Source organism: Haemorhous mexicanus, chromosome 9, assembly GCF_027477595.1.
Source record: "Haemorhous mexicanus isolate bHaeMex1 chromosome 9, bHaeMex1.pri, whole genome shotgun sequence".
Classification (NCBI taxonomy): domain Eukaryota; kingdom Metazoa; phylum Chordata; class Aves; order Passeriformes; family Fringillidae; genus Haemorhous; species Haemorhous mexicanus.
Window position 1 is genome coordinate 16,923,972 of NC_082349.1, and position 21,587 is coordinate 16,945,558.

Sequence of the window (21,587 nt, forward strand, 5' to 3'; positions counted from 1 at the left end):
ACAGCACCCAACCCATCCTTCCAGACAGCTTACCTACAGGCTTACTGTGAATCTCTGCAGAAAACTAACCCTGAAAACTACTTAGGCACTAAGCTTGCAATTCATCTGATAACACTGAGCTGCAGGAACATTGCACCTCCCAAAAGGGGAGTTACAAATTGGTTTCAACATCATGATCAGTTAAACCAGCACTAGGAAAGAGATGAATCTTTAGCCATATGTTTCCTTGAAAATATTCCAACTTCATTACCAGAGGCCAAGACATTTCACAGTAACGTACCACAGGTTCAGGAACTAAGGTTATTTTAAAGGAGCCCTAGAAAGACACTTCTCTGTACTCATGGTAAGGTAGTTAAGCTCAGGCCTCGGTGTCACAGCAGCATGCAAAGTCTCCTCATGCAGCAGTAAATCTGGAAAGGCCATTTGAGGTTTCTCCCTGCCTAAGAAACTCTAGACACGTTACAGTCAATATGCCTCATACCTGGAGGGTTCTGAGCCATCATCCTCACCATGCACTGACAGGGACAGGAGCTCTCTCCCCAGCTAATTACTGACAGTCCAGCATGCACTTGGCTCTGTGTGTCTTACTGAGTTCAGCCTAAGTTTCCCTCCTCCAGACTGCAGCATGCTTTTGAGTACTCCATCTCCCAAGGCATATTCAGGTTATAGCCCCCCTTCAAGGTGTTTGAGGGTTTCCTGAGGAGGAATCAAATCTGTCCAGCACAACCTCATGGATCTTTAGCCTGACCTTTCTGGCTGTGGCTGCCCAGAGCCTGGATGTACCAGAGGCACTTGCTGCACACCCATTTTCTCTCAGTATTGTGGTGGAGTTTCCTCTACGTCTTTGGCAACCACTGTTACAACATAAAACTGAGCACCGCTGTTAGCAAGATGTGCAATTACCCTATTTTAAATTTCTCTTTCAAGTTTATAGGACTGCAAACACACACAAGGAGTCCCCAGCAGGCACAGGTGGACTTAAACACAATCTCCTCTGGCCCATGACTTTATTGTACTGATGGCATCTTCCCTGCTCCCTCTGCTCCTCTGCCCTGGCCAGCCTTTTCACATAGGGGCAGTTTAGTTTATTTCTGTCTAACAGAAGTGAGTTTCAGTCCTCAGGGCATCATATAAAATTAAGTCAGATTGTCAGTCCCATGAACAAGGCTTTGTCAGAGCTAATAATGAAAACCTGCTAATCAACAGATAAGGAATTGGGCTCATTTACGCTTGTTTAAGCTGACAGAATATTTTGTTTTATTGTGGAAAACATAAAACTTCTCAGAAGCATGTCTGGCCAGCTGCCTGTCAAGGTGATCAGAGATTTTATCACATCCCTGGCTACTGTGGGCTGTGCTAAAAGGGCACTTTAGCTCCTTTAGCCCATAAACCCGATTTCAGTTACCACCCTTTATTGTCAATATACCTAAGAGCAGCTCGCTGGAATAAAGGGATTGAAAAAATAGGAAACAGAGCACCCAAACCACGGGCCAGGAGCAGGGCTGCACCACCACAGGCCTGTGTTTGCCATGCACTGGCCTGCCTGGGAGTAGGCAGGCAGGAGCCAGCTCTTGGCAAGGTTGACTGCCACCAGCTCTCACACGTGGGTGACACTCCCCTCCTCACAGCATGGGGGGCCAGGAAAATGCACAGCCCTAAGTCACCCCCAGCAACAGCAGAGAACAGGCACAGAAATCCCTGCCAGAGAAAGTGGAGAAGGATCTTTTTGGGTAGAAAGCAAGGCCTAGTATTTTTTGGCTTCTACCTCGGTGAGGAAAATTAAGCACAAGGAAACAATTTTTTGTCATTGTTAACAGGGTTTTTTTACCCTTTTTGCCCTCCCTACAAAACAAAGCCCACCAGAGCTTCAGGACTGCCAAGTCTCTGGCCAAGAGGCACTGGTACCACCATTGGAGACTGATTCACATGCCAGTACTTGTGCTCTCAGGGAGCTTCAGTGATTGTCAGCTGAATTCCCACCACACAGCTAACAGGAAGGGGGATTGGAGAGAGGGCAATAACCTTAACCTAGGAGACTCTCACTAGCAGTACCAGTAGACACCCTCACTGTAACACATGCTGCACATCCAGTCATGCTGCTTAACTGCAGCATTTCCCCGATTCAGATGAACAGTGGCAGAACCCAACTCAGCTGGTGCAGTTGTTCTTTTGTGTTACTCTTTACTGTATGGGACCCGTAAGATCCAACAGTTTCTGGGTGAGAACCACACCTCCTTACACCTGCATTTTGTAGAGAGCATCTTGGCTCTCCAGACACTACTGGGATCTGAAAACCAGGAGTGCTTAGCCTTGCCAAAGCAAGGTTATAAAGGCTGTGGCAGCCTTCTCCAACATACAGACGTTCTCAGAAAAAATTGCTCAAACATGAGATTTCAGCAACCGAACATGCAGAGGAACAAAACCGACATCCAAATGGCAAGTGGAAAGAGCCACAGTTAAAAACTAAACCACAGCAGTCTCAGAAGAGAGAAGTAACAGTCAAGCATCTCCCCTTCTGCAGTTATTTGGTGCCTAGCAGTCTGAGGCACTTCACGCTTAAGCAGGCACATGCTCTTCCATGGCCCCGTGTCTTCCTGGAGTATGGTGAATGATGTGAAAGGTTTCAGACAGATGTATTTAGAATTTAGGGAAAAGTAAGAGAGGACAGAGCTCACCCCACTTGCATAAAACCCCTTCCTCCCATAAATGTAACCGTTCTTCTCCATCCCTGCAAGGATCTATGACGCAACTTGAGCTGGGGAAACTGGGAAGGAAGCGCCCGCTGGAAGATCACCCCCCTCGCCTGGGATGAAGGGAGAGGTGGCAAACGGCCTCACCACCTCAACTGGCCACAGAAATCAATCCAAAGATTGCCAAATGCCTGTAGGGAACGACAGTAGTGATCTCTGCCAGAGCCAGGCCCAGCTGACAAATGGGCAGGCAGAGAGTGAGGCTACCTGGCTTAGTAGATGAGCTCACAAGAAAAACACCTCAGCCATGGTGGAAAAATCACACAGGAAGGAGACTCTTCTCAATTGCAATTAATGTTAATTTAAGCTACTGAAAACACAAATAATTCCAAAACCAACTGACAGCAGATATATAGAGTACACAGCAGAGCTCAGCAAAGGTCAGGCCCCTGCAGCACAAAGCCCAGCACAAGCACACAGGAAGACCCAGCTCTTTGCTCTCAGAGCTCGAGGTGACAGCACCCTGACTCACACTCACTATTACTCAGTGTGAGCAAGAGCATCCTGGTCCAGAAGGTCCGAGCTCCCTGACTGCAGGTTTGCAATAAGAGATGTCTACCTGCAATCATCATTCCTGCAGCACCTGAAAGAGTTAGAACAGCTACATAAAGAGGATCAAGACTATTTTTCACCCATTCCCTTTTTGGGTCCCACTCTCCTGCCTGCCTGTCCATGTTGCTGTGTTTCAGGGAGGCAAAGGGCAATAGTGGAGGCAGAGCTGGTAGTCTGTGAAATTGAGAATTTAGCAGGTATAATAGGCAACATAGGATCCCTTGGCTTAAATCAGTTAAAGTTAATTGCTAGGAGTCCTTGGAAGCAATTTAGACCAAAGTAATGTCTATTCTTTTCTGGCTGACCACATAATAAAATACTATTAATTTTGTTGTGGCTCTTCACTTCAACACAAACTTTCCTACACAAAATACTAAACACATTGGGAGTTAGCTTCTTGTTTTTTGCAATGGTACCTCTTTTTCCCCTTTGAACTCACCCCTTGAGTGTATCAGTGAGCTTTAGAAATGTATATAGGAGGAAAAAAAGTGTAAAACGTAAGTTATGTATCATAATGAACTGTCTGCCACCTCAGAGGATTACAATTTCCCTTTAATGCCAGCTGGCCCTATTACAGTACCTAAATCAATGGAATATCTTGGCCATTTTCAACACCTGCGGCGCTGCACTCCTGCCAGCCAGTGCCAGGGCAGTGGTGGAGCAGCCACCTCTGAGCCATGTGCCACAGAGGGAGCTGGCAGCACAAGCCAGCAACTGAGCTGCCTTCTGGGCTGCTTGAGCAGAGGAGCCCAGCATTGCTGCAGCAACGGCCAGTGCCTTGGGAAGCTGAGCCTAAGTGAGCTGGGGTGGATGCACCCCATGCACTGTAGAATCCAGCTGGCTGGGGGATCCCACATGTGTCAGAAAGTTGTCTGCACAGTATTAAAATAAAATAATTTCAATACCTGTTACATTATTTTCCTTCTATGTTTGCCTTATTCAATATTCTTTTGTCATGTCACATCTACTAAAAAAAATAAAAGTAGATGAGAAGCAGCATGTTGAAACAAGCATATAAAAGCGGTTTGGGTCTCAACTTATTTGAAAACTTTATCACATGTTCCAGGTAAATCCGTTAGGCAACATTATTCCAACAAGGTGTGACCAGCATTTTTATAATGTGTGAAGCATTTCCTTCAGATTTACGTGCTCTCTCTTTACAGTCCATATGTTGTGCATACCACAAACTGGTGTGACACAGACCCAAGAAATGTTCTGAGACTCATGTGTTGGGTTTTTTTCATTTTTCTTCCCCCAGTAAAGAAGTCATAGACAAAACTAGATACTCATATGCAATCCACATTCAGACGTATCTGCAGCTTTAGATGGACAAATACCTTTAAAATCTGGTTCCATCATTTTACACACCTTATAATGCATAACAGATATTTACATACCTGAAATCTATTTAGACTGCTCTGTTACTCAGAGGAAAAAATACTGGAAACTACCACTAGCCTATTGACAATTTAAAAAAAAAAAATTACCCTTGGCATTCTCAGAAGCCACCTCCACTGCAGGTGAAAATAGACAGACAGGATGTGGCTTGGCAATGGACTAAGGTCTAAGATTCAGTCGGGAAAATCTCTGGAATTTTAACTCTGAGCAGGCATCTAGTAAGGTCTCTGCTAGAGACACACTCCATTGACTTACATGCATATTTCAGTGCTTTTCTAAATCAGAATTTCCTCAAAGGGCTGTATGCTGAGCTATGTTTCACTGTTTAGAGTGAGACCCAAATCTTACAGAGTAAAGGCAAAATCCAGTCCTGATGTGAACTGGGGTTATGCTGGAGACGAATTTGATACAACTGACCTGTTTGGTTTTTCTCTCTTACAGGTGGAAAATGCAGAGCCTCGAGGAGCACACCTTTATCAACATGCAACAGCAGCACAGCTTGCAAGCAGAATTGCCCAAGTCTCGCAATCTTTCACCCAAGGCTTATTCTAGAAACCTCTTCCTCCCTCCCCCATCAACTGCTACAAATGCTTTGCTTGAGGAAGGAGCAAGACCCAGAAGAGTTGCTCTCTAACTTGTGTTGCAATATCCAATCAGAGTGTTACTATCAGCTTTTGGAAACTGACTGTATAGAAAACACAGCTGATGTTTGCATATTTTAATTTTAAACATCTCTGCTTGGCATACGGATGGAACCTAATAAGGCACTTTGTTTCTGCCTCATGAATTAATTCAGCCTGCTAACAGATTTGGATAAAGCATTTTGATTCCAACTAATAAATTTGTTTTCTGTGCAGCCAAAACAACTTTTGGAAGCAAAGTAAAAAGTTCTTTAGCTTGCCAGAGAAGTACTTCTATAATATCTATAAAGAATAGACCTTTTATTTTTATAACCCACTTGTTCCACCCATGTCTTTTAAATCAATCAGATAAATTCACCTTGTTTTTCAATGCCCTGAATCCTGATAGCTCTGCACACTTGATAGGTAATTTAATCATTGTTGGTGTGGATGAACACAAGCTCAAATTAGCTGCTGAAAGGCTTAGTTGTCCCGTAGATAGCTCTGCCTTTCCACTTTTATGCAGGAACTGAGCTTCACCAACTGGTTAGCTAGAGGTGTCATTAAAAATTTACAGAAAGAAACAAAGGTGTGCTCCAGTGTCTCTCCTTACCCTTTCTACTGTTACTCTGGCAAACAAAAGGTATGGAACCTGCTTCATGAATAATGGGTCATGTAATATGCATAATACATTTTTAATGGCACACAGTAATAACATTGAGAGAGATATTTCCAATCTTCAGACTGGCTCCACAGCCTCTCAGTAGCCTGTTCTGATTCTCCCCAGATAAATCTTCTTTTCCTCTTCTTCATTTCAATTCTCCACCTTAAAGCCATGACTTTTCTCCACGGGTAGCATGCAAGCAGGGCTGGGGACACGGGAACACCCTCCCATGCAGCAACACACAAACATTTCAGGGGATTTGGATCTGAGCTGCAGCCCAACAGTTGTGCCCTGAGACACCACTAACTACAACATGCTCTGGGAGGAGACACAAACCAATAAAACACCTGTGGGTTTCTTCCCATGAAGAACATTCTTGCCACCTGTGCTGTGTCCATACTGCCTCCCTGGCCATCCACCCCACCCTATGGGCAGCACTAGACTCAAACCACACTGGTTGCACTGTTTGGAAATAGGATGCTCCAAGGGGGCAAGCACACATTACTATTGTAGTTTTAAAGGTAAATACCAACAACTGAGCCTGCTCGGGTCCTGCTGGAGCAAGGCCTGCCCAGAGGGAGGAAGGAGGGAGGCTGTGCCTGGCAGGAAAGGTCTTCCTGAGGGCAGAGGGACTGGGGGCAACAGCTCCACCCCAGCCAACCCATACCCAGAACCACTGGCCAGCACTCACTCCATCCACAGCAACAGCTTCCCTGTAAAATAAATACTGAGCATCACGCTGGGGCAGCCCCAAGCCTGCCTGTGCCATGGGCTGAGCCAGGGGACACAGAGGCTCCTCGGAGCCTCCCCTGGCCTGGGTGGGACCCAGGGCATTACAGACCTTCCACATAACCTCCGAGTCTCTGGCACTGACCTTCCACATTAATTAATCCAGCATGATGGGTCTAATGTGGTCTTCAGAGCACCTGTCACCTCCTGCGGTGCCTGTCCCACATCCCTTCAGCCTGGTTGCTGTGATTGTGGCCGCGTTTCTGCCCAGTGAGAGCTCGACCTACGGCGCCCGGCCGGGGCACCCCAGGGGCAGAGCGCAGCTCCTGAAGAGATGCGGCCCTGAGGGGACGTGGCCACAGCCTGCCGGGGCAGCCCTGAGGGGACACAGCCACAGCCACAGCCACAGCCTGCTAGGGCAGCCCTGAGGGGACACAGCCACAGCCACAGCCACAGCCTGCTAGGGCAGCCCTGAGGGGACACAGCCACAGCCACAGCCACAGCCTGCTAGGGCAGCCCTGAGGGGACACAGCCACAGCCTGCTAGGGCAGCCCTGAGGGGACACAGCCACAGCCTGCCGGGGCAGCCCTGAGGGGACACAGCCACAGCCACAGCCTGCTAGGGCAGCCCTGAGGGGACACAGCCACAGCCTGCTAGGGCAGCCCTGAGGGGACACAACCACAGCCACAGCCTGCTAGGGCAGCCCTGAGGGGACACAGCCACAGCCACAGCCACAGCCTGCTAGGGCAGCCCTGAGGGGACACAGCCACAGCCTGCTAGGGCAGTCCTGAGGGGACTCAGCCACAGCCACAGCCTGCCGGGGCAGCCCCGCCGGTACACGGCCACAGCCTGCCGGGGCAGCCCCGAGGGAACACGGCCACAGCCTGCTAGGGCAGCTCTGAGGGGACACAGCCACAGCCTGCCCGGGCAGCCCTGTGGGGAGCCAACCGAAGTTCTCAAGGGTGGCAGAAAGCAGAAGCACAGGGAGGACCTCCTTGGCACCATGGCAGGTGAGTCTCCTGGCCTCGGGTGGGAAGGGTGCCTCAGGGGTGGGCCAGCCCGGCAGGGCACAGGGCGACTCTGCTCACTGGGTTTGTCCAGAATAAATGCACAATGCTGGAAACAGGAATATATACTGGTGTGGGTACACAAGCTAACATGCACGTGTAAAAAGCCAGGCTACCATGCTATGTCTGCTGGGAAAAGGACAAGAGACCCCTCCATCATCCACCTGCTTCTCTTTTGTATGGGCTGCAACTGCCAGATGGAGCCAGCCCTGCTGACAAGGCAGGCAGGCAACAGGCCATATTGCGAGTCCCAACAGGCTTCAGTATAAATGATGCACCTGCTGCTCAGGTGTCCCTGCAAACTCCCAGGCACAGACTAATCTTGTGGGAGACATTCAGGTTGCTCCTGGGCTAAGCAGGGACTTCTGGCTGTCGACATTTCCAAAGCAAAGCCTTAAAACTGCGGTTTGCCCCACTAAATCCTTTTATAGTGATAGTCCAAGCCATGGTATACCCTTGTCCTCAAAAGTGTGAATCAGTAGGAGTTGAACAAATAAATATGGCAGTTGTGTTCTTCAATCACTACAGCCCTTGTGCCTGCATTCCCTCCTTGGATTCCCTGACAGTCACTGTGGTGTATTGTTGTAGTGGCTGACATTCACAAATGTGCAGCTACATATTAAATAATAATCACTCTGGACCATCCTCCATACTTTATTAACTTAAAACATTGTTCTAATAAATATATATCAAGAAATGTAAGACACTCCATAAAATCTAAATAAGGACATTTACAAACTTGTCAACAAAGTAAAAACAGCTTTTTTTTTTTAACTGAGGTACATGCAGAGTTGTTAAGGCAAATTAAGTAAATTATACTTTATAGTAAGTCCTGCCCACCTCAGAAAGTTTCCCTTTAAAAATTAAAAAACCAAAAACAAATATACAACTGATGCTATTGAATAGCTATTTTCCAGTTATTAGAACAAGCCCAGAGTGTAGAAGCCAGTAATGGTTCTGGACAGAAAGTCTGTGCTTCCCTGGTGCTCCTGCCTTCCTCCGGCAGGTTCACTTGTTGGATTGGTTTCTAGTTCTAAGGCATAATTCTGTGCTTTGGCTTTTCCACTGGTCTTTCACAAGCTTCCTTCTCCCTAGTGGATGTAGGAAGAAATAACCCTCCATGCTTCAAACACACTGGCAGTCGGGCCTTGCACAGAGAGATGGCTCAGGGAGGCTAAAAAGGACCCCTCTGTAACTGTTAATGCAGCTCCTGATTTGCACCAGAATAAGTGAGAGCAGGATCAGACTCAAGCTGGTACCTTTGGTTAAAAACCAGCAAGATGTCAAACTGCACAGTCCTGATCCTCCAGGTTTTCCTGACAGGAAGTCATCCAAGAGTGAACCCATTCAGCACTGAACTCAACCAGGGCAAGTGCTGATGGCTCTCTGTCATTACCCCATGTAAACACTGTTATAACCCATGTTTTCCTGCCAGCTGATTCAAGCTGCTGAAAACTTGAAGGGGTTCATCATGGCCATGGGAGAAATATTTTCCAGCTTGCTGATATTTGATAGCTTATCCATCTTTGGAGTATTAGGCTTTATATCTAAAAGGCTTGTATTTCAGTGTTATTTCAGATACAACGAGGGAAAGAGAGAAACCCCAGCCTTTACTTTCCCCCTTCACAGTCACTCAGGTTGAGCTGTCAACACATGGCTCTGTCCTCTTCTTTCCTCTTTGAGCTCCTGTTCAGAAAGGTAATGCCAGGGTCTGTGTTCAGGACAGGGCTTGGGTCCAGCAGGGAAGCCAAGCGAGTCTGTTCTCATAGTGTTGTAGCGCTTTCCGTATTGTAGTTTGGACTCATTTCAGGCCGTGCTGTGTCTCCCGGTGTCTCCGTAAATCCACCTTTCGTTGGAAGCCTTTGCCGCACAGATCACAGCCAAAGGGCTTGAAGCCTGTGTGCTTCCGACTGTGGGTGATGAGGTTGGAGCTTTGACTAAAAGCTTTTCCACACACCTGGCACTTATGAGGCTTCTCACCTGGAAGCAGAAGGTGGGAAAGAGAGAGGCTGTGAAAGAGGCAACATGCTGCTTACGTGGGACCACAGCAAATATACACTGGTACTTAAAGCTTATCAAAGAGATTTTTGTGTGATTACCTAAGAAGTCATTTTTACAAATATGTTGGGAGCCCTAGACAGAGCATAAGCTGAGCCTCTACTGCAGCTGAGCAGGCCTGGACTTGGGTGCACCTCCATCAGCCCAGCAAAGTCCTGAGAACAGCTTCAAGCATGGAATGCTCTCAGGACACCACACTTTGTGAGTGTGTTTGTCTGCATGGGCTCTGTGAAGTTTAAACTGGCTTTGTGTCCTAGAAATATGAGGAACTCCTGGAAAAGTGATGAATGCCTGACATTGATTACTATACCATCAGCATGAAGGCAGGTGGAATAGGTAGATAGAAGTTGTTGAAACAAACCCAGTGATCTGGGGTCTGTCCCCAAGGGAGGTATGAGGGCCATTAAGTGAATTCTGAAGAGCAGGGTTCATCCAGACATCTGTTTTCTCTGTTCCCCACACTGCAATGCTAGCAGTCAGAGCCCTGAAGTTCTCCTGCAGGCACATAATGTAAACGGGAATAAATACAGCCTCTGGAACTTCTGCAGAGGAGTAGTGACAAAACTCCATGGGAGCAGGATCTAAGTATATTTTCCTACTGTTTATTATCAAATAACAAATAAAAGGGAACCCAACCACAATACCAAGCCGGATTTGAGAGTGGCTTTGCACCTGCAGAGCCCACTGGCTTCAGCTGGGAAAAACAAACTCTTTGGGTGTTTGAAGATCAGATTCTTAGAATCAAAAAAATAATGAAAAATGCGCTGAAGGCTCATTTTACAAGTATATGGTGCATATGAAAGGAACCCTTCATTCAGTTAAAGACCTGCTTTTATATTAGCAATTTAAGAGCCCAGGCACAGTTTCTGATCTCACAAGAAAAAAATCTGACTGATTCAGAATTTGTCTGAAATTCTACTTAATCAAGCATATTTTGAAAAAGTTACTCAGAGAATACTTCTTGTATTACTTCATAAATAGTTCATTTTCAACCAGCAACCTTCAGTGAAAAATCCTTATAAGTAACATTTGTTATTCACTGCTTGTTCCCTAGAAAATCACAGTCAAGCAGTGCTACATATAGTGCCGTTTCTCTACATATTTGCCCTTTTTAGGCTTCACCCTTTATATCTGCTAGTGGCCACTATCAGGAAAAAGGATTTTGGTCATCTGAACCATATGTTTGTCCAGCAGAACTGATATTTCATGTCTGCAGGTTCTTCCATATCTTACACATTCATCTCCCTCTACTTCAAGTGAACGGTGCAGGTCTGAAAGGCAAGATATTCTTTTAGTGATTTCTGATAAACCTGCCTTCTCACTGAATGATATTTTTGAAACAATTTCCTTTGGTGATTCACCTGCACTTTATATTAGTTTCCATGTTTATTAGTAACAGTGAAACTTGAGAACTCTGCACCTCTCCTTCTATTCTCTATCAAACTGTAGCCATTTCTCAGAAAGTCCAGGTGGAAGTGCAGACAATCTCTGAACAAATATTTAGACTAAGACCTAGGCCCTCCAGTTTAGTGTTTGATGTAGAGGAGGAGACTCCTATTGTTCCTATTGTAAATTGGTAGATCCTGCAAAAAGCAATGCTGTAATCAAATTCACCTGTCATTTTCCTGGGACCTCAGCTGTAAATCAAGGCCACATGAAACTCTACAATACAAATAATCTTACACAAAAGCCCTGTGAATAAACATTGGTGGATCCTATTAAGGGAACACTGATTGGATTGCGAGGATTTTTGTAGGTTATTTTGCAGCTGCTGTCTATTAAACCTCCTCCAGATCACCCTCCTTTGCCCAAGTACAGCTCAGATAACATGAACAGCAGCAAGACAGTGAGAGGCATAGGAAGGTGTGTGTGCTGTCCCAGCTGAGGAGGAATGGACTGCTGCAGAGAAACCTCTGAGACCTGCCCTCATGTTGGGGCTGACACTAGCAATTGCAGGGCTGACCTGTGTGAATGAAGGTGTGTTTCTTCATATCAGATTTCTGGTGGAACCGCTTCCCACAGTACTGGCACGGATAGGGTCGGGTGTCTGAGTGGATGAGCAGGTGGGTGGAGAGAGTAGAAGATCTCTTAAAACTCTTGCCACAAATCTTACAATCAAAGCTGCGTTCCTGCAGAGAGATGATCCCAGACACACACATCACACCAATGATCCCATTAGCAACAAACTGCCCAGCAGCACATGCGTGTTGCCCCTTCTGCATTAGCAAGAACTTACACTCCTCCAGGGAGCTGGACTGGCCTACACAGATGATAACACTGGCTTGATAGCAGCACCACATGATAAAAAAGATAATGCATCCTCTCCTAGTGCTGTGCACTACTAAAATTTAATTGAACAGCTTTTCCTGCCAGCAGGAATGGCCAGGTGGGAGCAACCCCAATGGACTGGGCGGAGTCTGCCAACACACTTTATCAGAGGCCTGAGACACAATCACTCCACTGGGAAGCCCAACAGCTGCAGCACTGTTCGGAGGCCACCTCTCCACTGTACACAGGAAAGCGAGTGCCAAGGGCTGCTTGGGTCTCTTGGGAAATCCCTCTGGTAGACTGAGTTCTGGCATGGTAACAACTAACTGCTTTTTTTAGTTCCATTAAAATTCAAGTGGAAGGTATGTAGAGCACCCAGGACAAACAGCTTTTCACTTACTACTTTAACATATAAAACCAAATATATGAAGCCCTTACTATCCTTCACCTCTCCCTCACACGCTCCTCTCCATCAGTTTCTTATACCACATATCATCACTTCTTTACATCTCTCCACTTCCATTGCACTTTCCTCTTCCTACTTTGCTTTCTTCAATACTTTCACAGAATCACCTTCTTTATTTGGCTTTTAATGCATTCTCCCCAAAATGTGTCCCCTCCATGGACACATTATGCTGCTCTTTTCACCACTGTTTCATGGATAATTAAATATCTCCCTTCATTGTGTGCTCTGCTGGTTGCACACTCACAAAATTATAAAGAGTAAAAAAACATAACTGTAACTCTATCCTCCAAAAGTCAATCTGAAGAAGGAAGATTTGCTGGGTCAAGTGGGTGGGGAAGGGGAAATATGGCATGGTATCAGCAGGTGGAAAATGTTACAAGTCCTCCTACCAAAATTAACCACCATATTCTTTTGGTGTGTGACTCAGTGTGTCGAGACGGGTGAAGTCAGTGCCCTATACCTGAATGGTCGTTTAGATGTTCCCTGCACTGACAAAAATTACTACAAACAAAGGAAGACTCACTTCTTTGTGGGAGGAGAAAGAATGAGGAGTGCTGCATCAGAAGAAAGCACACTGAGTTGCTTTAGCTTTTAAAAAATAGCCAATGTCTGCATTACAATTTCCAGCTCTGAGAGTGAACATCTATTATTTTCTGTTACTTCTTGAGTGCCAGAAGTGCCCATTGCTTAATACAGACTACACATGCAAGGTCTGAAGAATGGAAACAAAGCCTGTGTTCTTGAATTACTTGATAGCTCCTTTGCACGCTAACTAGCCACCCTTTCCTCTGATTGTCACCATATTCTTCACCTACAACTGCCCTCTGCAGCTCTCCCACGTTCTCTTCCCCTCCTCAGTATAGGTCCCTACCTCCTTGCCTTGTATTTGCCTTTGTGGCTTCCCCAGCCAGCAGAATAGAGCAGCTGGCCCTGGCCCCCAGCCATCCATCCTGGCAGCCTGCCTGCTCTCACCTGCGAGTGCACGGCCTTGTGCTGCTCCAGGCTGACTGCGTGGCCGAAGGTCTTGCCACACATGTCACAGGCAAAGGGCCTCGTGCCACTGTGTGAGCGGCGCACGTGTACCTCAAGGCCATGCGGTGTGGAGAAGACCTGAGGAAATAGAGTACACAGCGTCAAGGTTGTCAGGGAGAAAGGGCTGGTGGGGGAGTAATATCCAGTGTGGGAGAAAGGGATCCCTACCTTGCTGCACTTGACACACTTGTAAGAGCCAGTGCTGATGAGCAGTGGGCGGCACAAGAGGTCAGACTCCACTTTGATGCCGCCTGGCCCCTTCTCCTGCTGCAGTCCAGGCTGTGTTTCAGCATAGAGTCCAGGAGCTGCTGCTGGCGGCCGCTCAAACAGCCCCGGGCCCGAGGAGCTGAAGTCACCATACAGTCCCAGGGAAGAGCTACACTCAGCACCATAGAGGGTGGGCTCCGAGCCTCGGTCGCAGAAGAGCCCCAGGGCTGAGGTCCGCTCCAGCGTCGGGCAGGGCCTGTAGCTTTGCACAAGGTGCCTGAGCTCGGAGCCACCCAGGCTGTTCCACATGTACGGTTTGAAGGGCACCGAGAAAGGGGGTGCTTCATCTAGGGATGGACACACAGATCTCTCTGAGGCTGTGGAAACACAAGGGCACGGGAATTGGTGTGCTTCACAATTCATGCTATAATAAGGCAGAACAGTCTCAGCACCTAGGCTTATGTCTAGAGCCTGACCCCTGTACTGCACTGTGGGGCTGCCCTTTCATCTCAATGGGAGGACATTTTATATTGCTTATTAGGATCTGAGTGTCCTGTACTTACTCCTTACCCAATGTCCCAGCCAAATTATTTAAAGCCAGCACCAATTTTGTCTACCTCCATCTCTAGATACCTCGTGTGTACACACTGATCTGACTAGCAAGACTCTAAACAACTCAGTCTACAACTTCCTATAGTTTTATCTGCAGCTTCTTAGAAACATGTATCTACCATATCCCAAGATGGACATCAAAGCTGACAGTCCACATGTTAAACTTTGATGGAGATCACATACACAGACACACATTATATGTGTGCATATATGTGTGCATATATATGTGTGCATTATATGTGTGCATATATAACATTACAGAGGTGCCAGACAGAGCAAATGTGCTGAGATTTACCTGGGCAACAAAATAAAGAAACTTTGATGCACAATTTAATTCCCAAATTTAGTCTCTCAATTTCATGCCACAACTGACCATAACTGTACTACATGATAACTTAAATAAGTAACAGCTTCTGAGATGCTTGCATGTTATGTTTCACTTTTTCAGAAAAAAAAAAATTACTTATCTGAAAGAAAATCATGGTTGTTTCAGATTGCCCTGAGGTTCTCCATATAAAAAAATTGAGTCCACCCAAAACACAATGCTTTGTAAAATTATTGGAATAGGCCACACTAAAACCTGAAGACACAAACCCATTTTCCTAGCAGTTGTAATCAAAGCAAATTTCCACCAGGGCAAGCTCAAATGGCTTCAGCATGCTCTAAGAGGCTTGTTTTCAGCTGTGGCATCTGACCAGTGCAGTGTCACACTTGGGAGCCCAGAGCAGAGTCTGATACAACGGCAGGAGCACAGCCCTTAAGAGGAATCTCTAAAGGCACAACTGCTCAAGGAGCCTCACATGGAGGAAAGCACAACTGGCATGGAACATGAGGCACCAGACCCCAACAGTGTCTGCCAGAGATACTGATTAATGCCTGAGGTGCACTGCTTTCACTCCTTATCATAAGAGGCAGCAGCACTGGGAGAGTCAAATGTCTCCACTGGACAACAGTTTTAGTGAGCCAAGGAAGAGAATAATCAATTAACTACTGAAATGCTGATGCCTTCATAGAGATATTGGCTTCCCTTATAACTTGGGCTTCCAGAGTAACCTCTTCTAACCAGAAATTTGTCCACCCACAATGAACTTCTTGCTTATTCATGTCAGCTCCCACGGCTTTTTCAGCCTTTGAAAAACCAAGATAAATGGGGGTGGACTAGGCAAGGAAGGCACAATGCGTTAGGCTATCCATTTGGATAGGCAAGTCGTCACTGAGGGGTTACAGAAGGCAGTAGGAAATGAGGTTAAAATTGAGCTTTGAATGACTTTTTCCTATCTTTTACATAATTTCAGATGTTAACAGTCTCAAATTCTTCCACTGAAATTAGCAATCTTTTGGTTGGAAATATATGCACACATACCAGCTGGGGCATTTGAAGAGAGTGATGAAATCAAATTAGCTGACATGGTGTTCAGCATGATTTTTCCTGTTCTGCACTGTCTGCAAAGTTGTGGTCAGCATCGCATCATCTATCTTGTGTCTTTGCAACCAGTTTCAGTGTTGCCATCTCTCATGATTTTATCACAAAATTCAAACCTATCTTAAAGTCCCAGCTCTTGAAATGGCATGATTTCATCAGGCCCTCAGCTTTGCTTTTGTTTGTTCTTGTTATAATTTTATTTTTCCCTTTTAAAGTCAACTTGTAGCTCAAACAGTAAGAAAAGCATGAAAACATAAACCCTCAATATTTCAACACTAGAACTGAATATCCATAAGGTATTACTTACAATCTTGATTTCTGAGCCAGCTCATTGAGTGAGAGGGAAGGCTGACCTGGTTTTTGAGCCCTTGGAATTGGCAATACAGTATACAGTGAACATTGCACCACAGATCAGTTTGCGTGCAATGTTCCTTCCATCACCTCACATGCTTTGGAGCCCTCTCAAGCACAAATGCAGGGTATTTCCTCACAGTATACTCAAGCTATTCAAGCCCAGTAGCAAAGCAACCTCCAAACTCTGCTCTCCCACACTGCAAGGCATTTCTGTATGTGCCTCTTCTCCACAGCATCTACGGGGGAGCAGAGACACAGAGAAATATTCTCCCTCTTTTTCCTAGAAATTCTGTGCAGCCATTATAGAGACTACATCTGGGAGGGGGAAAAAAAAAAAAAACCAAAAATCAGTGTTTGTGTTTGAAGGCAAGACAAGCTCAACCTTAAATGGTTGGGAGCAGATTGATGTGCACAGCAAAAAAAGATTGGAGCATCCTCTTACACAAAACACCACAATTTCTGCACAACTCCATTATACCCAGGAAAAGTCTTTCTCCTTCTGCAGCATCAACAGGCTCATCAGGAGCTACTAATACTGCTGCACTGAGCTCCCATGCACCTTCTGCATATGCACATGCGTGTGATTACACACATGTAGAAAGTGAGATTAAATAAAGTGATTTGCATTGATGGAGTTAACAGGTATTATGACTGTGTGTTGTATGACTGCCTATATCAGCAGCCCAGCACAAAGACAAAAGTGAAATAAATACAGCTTTCACTGCATATTGAGGTGCAACCTGCACCTATGTTCACTTCTAGAGATACAGGAGTGGTAGTTCTACTCAACACACATGCCTTCAGCATGATTGAGAACCATTATTTTTCACCTGCTCTGCCTGGCAAAGCACAAAAATTGTGCCCCATCCAAACACAATTATAGGAACACAGTCTTTTACCATTGCATCTTGCAGAAGCGACCTAGAAACAAATTCTGGCTTCACACTGAATGTAACAAAGCAGCTGGAAGGCAGAGGGGCTGGAGGAGGTGAGCTGTGGGAGGAAGCCCAACTATCTAATCCTGTTTCCACTGCCTTCATCATTAATATAACAGCATCTCTCTCAATGCACTGAGATTCATTTAATAAAGCTCTTACCTACTTGGGAGTCCTATACCTTCCCAAACCTCCAGTGAATCAGGATCAGACAGCCCCAGGATTGCCCACCCCACCCTAAAGAATCTTGATCTGGGGACATCATCCTCACTTTGTAAAGTTATCTTCCTTGGACAGCCTGATGGATGGCCAGAAGCTGATGAATCCCACAGTGAGGAAAGAAATGAGAGGGAAGGAGAAAAAGGCAGAGCAGACCTGATAAAATATCTGCTCTATTTTACATCTATCTTTTTGACACACCGTGAAAATGGTCTGTTTCCTGTGCAGAAATTGTAGTTATTTGGGAAAGGAGGAGCAGGAAGAATTCTTTAGAACAAAAATTACACACATTGCTACAGTCTGTGCAGAAATATTACCAGAAGAGCAATGCTGCATTTGGTCTGGTGTGTCATTTGCACAGACTGAAAGTGTCCTGTGGCTGATGCTGGACAGCATTTTGAATGTCCCCATAACAGAGCTTAGGACTCTTGAAAGAAGATGAGGCTTTAAAAATGCAAATTCAAATCATTACAATTAGCCATTCGTATGCATGGACTTTGTAAAGATGAAGTGGGAAAGGGTGGCAAACCAGTACTAAGTATTTTTTTGCTGGCGTCTGCTGTCAGTCGGTAAGGCTGACACAATTTTTCCTTCATCAAGACAAAAACTGTCCTTTTTCCAGCTGCCTCTTTTAATCGACGCAATAAAAAGTGGTTTTATATATATAGATATACACACACACACACATATATATATGTACACATATATATACACATATATATATATATACACATATATATACACACACACACACACACACACACACATATATATATACACACATATTTTTGTTCTAAAACGACACCATTGTATTTTTAAACGAGATAAGTATTTGTGCCAGGCTGGGGACAGCGTCTTCCACTGCTCCAGCCACATCAAAGGCAGGACAAAGGAGCTAGAGACAGGCGCTGCAGCCATAAGTGTGAGTTTCCTGGATTTGGGGTGTTTAAATCTGACCATCATTGGTTTTTTTTCCCCTCTGTTTTTTACAAATGTGTTTTTAGAAAAGAAAAATAAACATTAAAAAAACCCAAACCAAACAAAAATGCAAAGAAACAAAAACACAAAACAAAAAAAAAAACCCAACCAAATAGCAAAAGAAAGGGCATTAGGAAAATGTCTAGCAGGTTGTACAAAACACAAAATCAGCTCTGATTACTGCAGGTATATAAATTGCCTGTACTGTCTGAAAAGACTGAAAAATTCGGTGTAGGTACGATCCTGTAGGAGAATGCTAGGACCTTTTAAACATAACCTGGCTTGCCTCTAACAATTAATCACAAATCAAAAAATAACACCCCATGTCATGACAACTTTCCTGCTGTAGCCTGTCACCTGCTGCTCCTTCAGCAGCACAATACGGGCTGCAACCCGAAAGAGGGAACCCGAAAACGAGTGGAAGGAACAGATTCTGGCAAATCTGGGGGAAAAGTAATAATAATTTTAAAAAGGGACAACAAATCCGTCCCTTATGCTCGTTTGTGGTGGTGGATAGCCATGAGATGCATGGTCCACTGCCCCACGACACGGGCACGGACATGCTGCCGGACCCTCGCTGAGCGCTGCTCGCCTCGGTCCTACCTGGCGAAACGGAGGGCGAGGGAGGTCTCCAGAAATCCTCGAACTCGGACACTCTGTCACAAACACTGCCCTCGCAGCTGGGCGCTGACTCGGAGGTGCCATCGGCAGCCTCGGTAAGGTGGGATTCCGGGGAAAAGCGCCCCCGGGAAGGCTCCGGATCGGGCAGGGCGGTGCGGCACAGCTCCGTGTCCTCGGGGATCTTGCAGGGGTCTGCAGGGCAAAGGAGAAGAGGGAACTCCTCAGTGTGGGTCCGTGATGGGAGCCAGCCACCTCCCGCGCGGCCCGCTCCCACCAAGGCTTGATGCCCGACTCTCTCCAAGCCCGCATCAACCCCTCCGGCGTCCCGCAGGGGCTGCAGAGCGACCGCCCGGTGCCGAGAGCATCGAGGTGATGTCGGGCGGGTGGGCAGTCTCCGAGCGAGGATGCGACAGAGGGACTCCTACCTGCACAGATCTGGGCTAGCACCGTCTCCAGCCGCAGGCTGTAGTCCTCGTCAGCGGAGCGAGGCTGGTGGTAGCTATGCGCTTTCTTGCTCTTCACTAGGAAGGACCTCGGCATGGTGGGGTGCTGTCACGGCCGGCGCTGCCGCGCTCCCTCTCTAAGCGCCGGGCACGGCGGCGGCGGCGAGCGTCACCCCTGAATCTCCTTCGGGGCGGCGGCGGGGAGACGACCTGCGGAAAGGAGCCGCGCCTGCCGGTGAGGGCCGGGGGCGCCGGCCAGGAGGGGCCGCTCGCCAGGGGCGGCGTGCCAGGTGGCAGCGCGCAGGTGGCTCCGGCCACCGCCCCCGGCCCCGCTCGCCTCGCCCCCTCTTCTAGGAGTGCAGATAACTCAGCCTCCAACCACCCCCAGCAAACGCCTTTTACCCCCCCCTCCCTCCCACCGTGGCCTTGGGGCCGCCCCGGACACGCTCCGACAGCCACTGCCGGATTGCGGGGAGCAGGCAGTAACAGCAGCTGGGCACCCTTCTTCGGACGAGCGGGGGCTGAGTGAGCTAGGGGGTGCGGTCGGGTGTTATCCCGTCCTTCCAAGTGGGCACACCGCGCCTCCGTGTTTGCCCCTGCGCTGGCAGCCACGGCAGAAGCGGCGCCAAGAACTCTCCCCTACGAAACAGCTAATCACATCCCACCACCCTGGACGGGCTGGCCGGCGCGGAGTTGTTACCGGGATGGGAGGGGGAGTCGTTGCAAACCCGACAGCCTAAACCTGGCGCCTGAGAGGCTGTTGCTGTCGGAGGGACTGATTCACCCATCCCGCGCGAACCACGATAACACGAAAACGAACAAAACGGAATCTCTCCTCCAGCCTGCAGCTGTCGGCGCCGCGCCACCTTGCAGCTGCGAGCACCGAAAGCCGGGGCGGGGAAAGGAGACAAGGTGGGAAAATCTCCTGCGGGAGTCGGGGGGGACCGGGTTAAACTAAACTACCCTGAGCCCACTCTTCGGGGAAAGGCCGGAGATGTTCATTCAAACCCATCCAGCACCGGGCCGCTTCTGCCTTTACATTTGACTTCGCTAGTTTAATGCACGTTCGTTTGGGGGACTGGGGGCCTTCGGAGGGTTGCAAACGGGGAAGAGAGGGAAGAGCCCCAGCCCACCAGGTGGGGCCCAGGAACTGCCCCGTAGGTGGCGGCACTGGTTGCGCTTCAAAGCTCCGGCCCGTCTGCGCCCGGCAGGGGTAGGGTTGCTCAGCGCTGCCGGGGAGGCGCCGCCCCCCGGGTGGGAGCGTTGTTGCCAGGACCCACCTGTGCCTGCGTTCATCCTTGAGCAGGGGCTAGCAGCCAGCGGGCCCGCACGGAGGGGGCAGAGAAATCAAAGCGGCCCGATAACGCGTTACCCACCCGCGCCCCGACAGCAACGGCTGCCGCAGCCGTTGGGGGCTCCGGGCGCCGGCGCCTCTCCTGCCGCGTGTTTCCCTCCAAAAGTCACGCCGCGGAGGCGCCGCCGGCTTCCCAAGGCCGGAGCTGGCCAGGCAGGTGCCGGGCCCGTGGGAAGGCGAATCCCGCAGCCCACCTGGCCGCCGTTCGCCCTGGCTCCCGCTGGCCGCACCCGCCCGTCGGCCGTCACTGCGGGGGCGCGGGGCTGGCGCCGGGCCGCGCGGCTAAGGCAGGGCCGGAGCGGCGCGGGGTCCCAGCCGAGAGGAGAGGGGTCGCTGCCGCCCCAGCCCGCCTGCCGGCAGCTGCCCATGCGAGGCGAGAGAAGAGAGAACGCTTACCCATTTGGAGGGCCGAAGAAAGCCGGGCTGCAGACGGGGTATGCGCGGCAGCCTGCTAATTTGTGTGACTTTAAATTTAGTCTCCCTTTAAGGAGTAATGGTGCTTGAGTTTGCTTTTTTTTTTTTAAACTTTTCTGTCTCTCTCAACTCCTTCAGAGCTCGGCCCCCTAAACCACAAATTCCACTTCCTGAGCGTTAGTTAGGAGCTTCTGAAAAAAAAAAAAAAAAAAAAAAAAAAAAAAAAAAAAAAAAAAAGGTTACAAAAAGCGCCAAAGCCTCACAAATCAGTAGTGGTTCCCGCCTCTGTTTCTCTCTCAGTTTTCCTTAAATGAAAACGTCTTACCGTATTCCACATCACAGAGCTCGCTGAAGTGACATCGAAGTGTCATTCTGGAATCGGGCGTTTCGCTTCTCTCGGGGCTCTGCTCTAGAAATTACACA

The 21,587-nt window shown here is 47.9% G+C and overlaps 1 protein-coding gene across 1 annotated transcript; it reads right to left on the reverse strand.

Moving 5' to 3' along the window:
• Positions 1 to 8,418: 8,418 nt before the first annotated feature.
• On the reverse strand, positions 8,419 to 21,287 carry GFI1 (growth factor independent 1 transcriptional repressor). The gene is made up of 7 exons (XM_059854246.1): positions 21,147 to 21,287; positions 19,379 to 19,606; positions 18,936 to 19,145; positions 13,773 to 14,188; positions 13,545 to 13,682; positions 11,802 to 11,967; positions 8,419 to 9,760 (listed from the first exon to the last, which is right to left on the reverse strand). Exons 2-7 carry the CDS (start codon positions 19,491 to 19,493, stop codon positions 9,582 to 9,584), a joined length of 1,224 nt encoding a protein of 407 aa, XP_059710229.1. The 5' UTR covers positions 19,494 to 19,606; positions 21,147 to 21,287; the 3' UTR covers positions 8,419 to 9,581.
• Between the last annotated feature and the right edge of the window lie 300 nt (positions 21,288 to 21,587).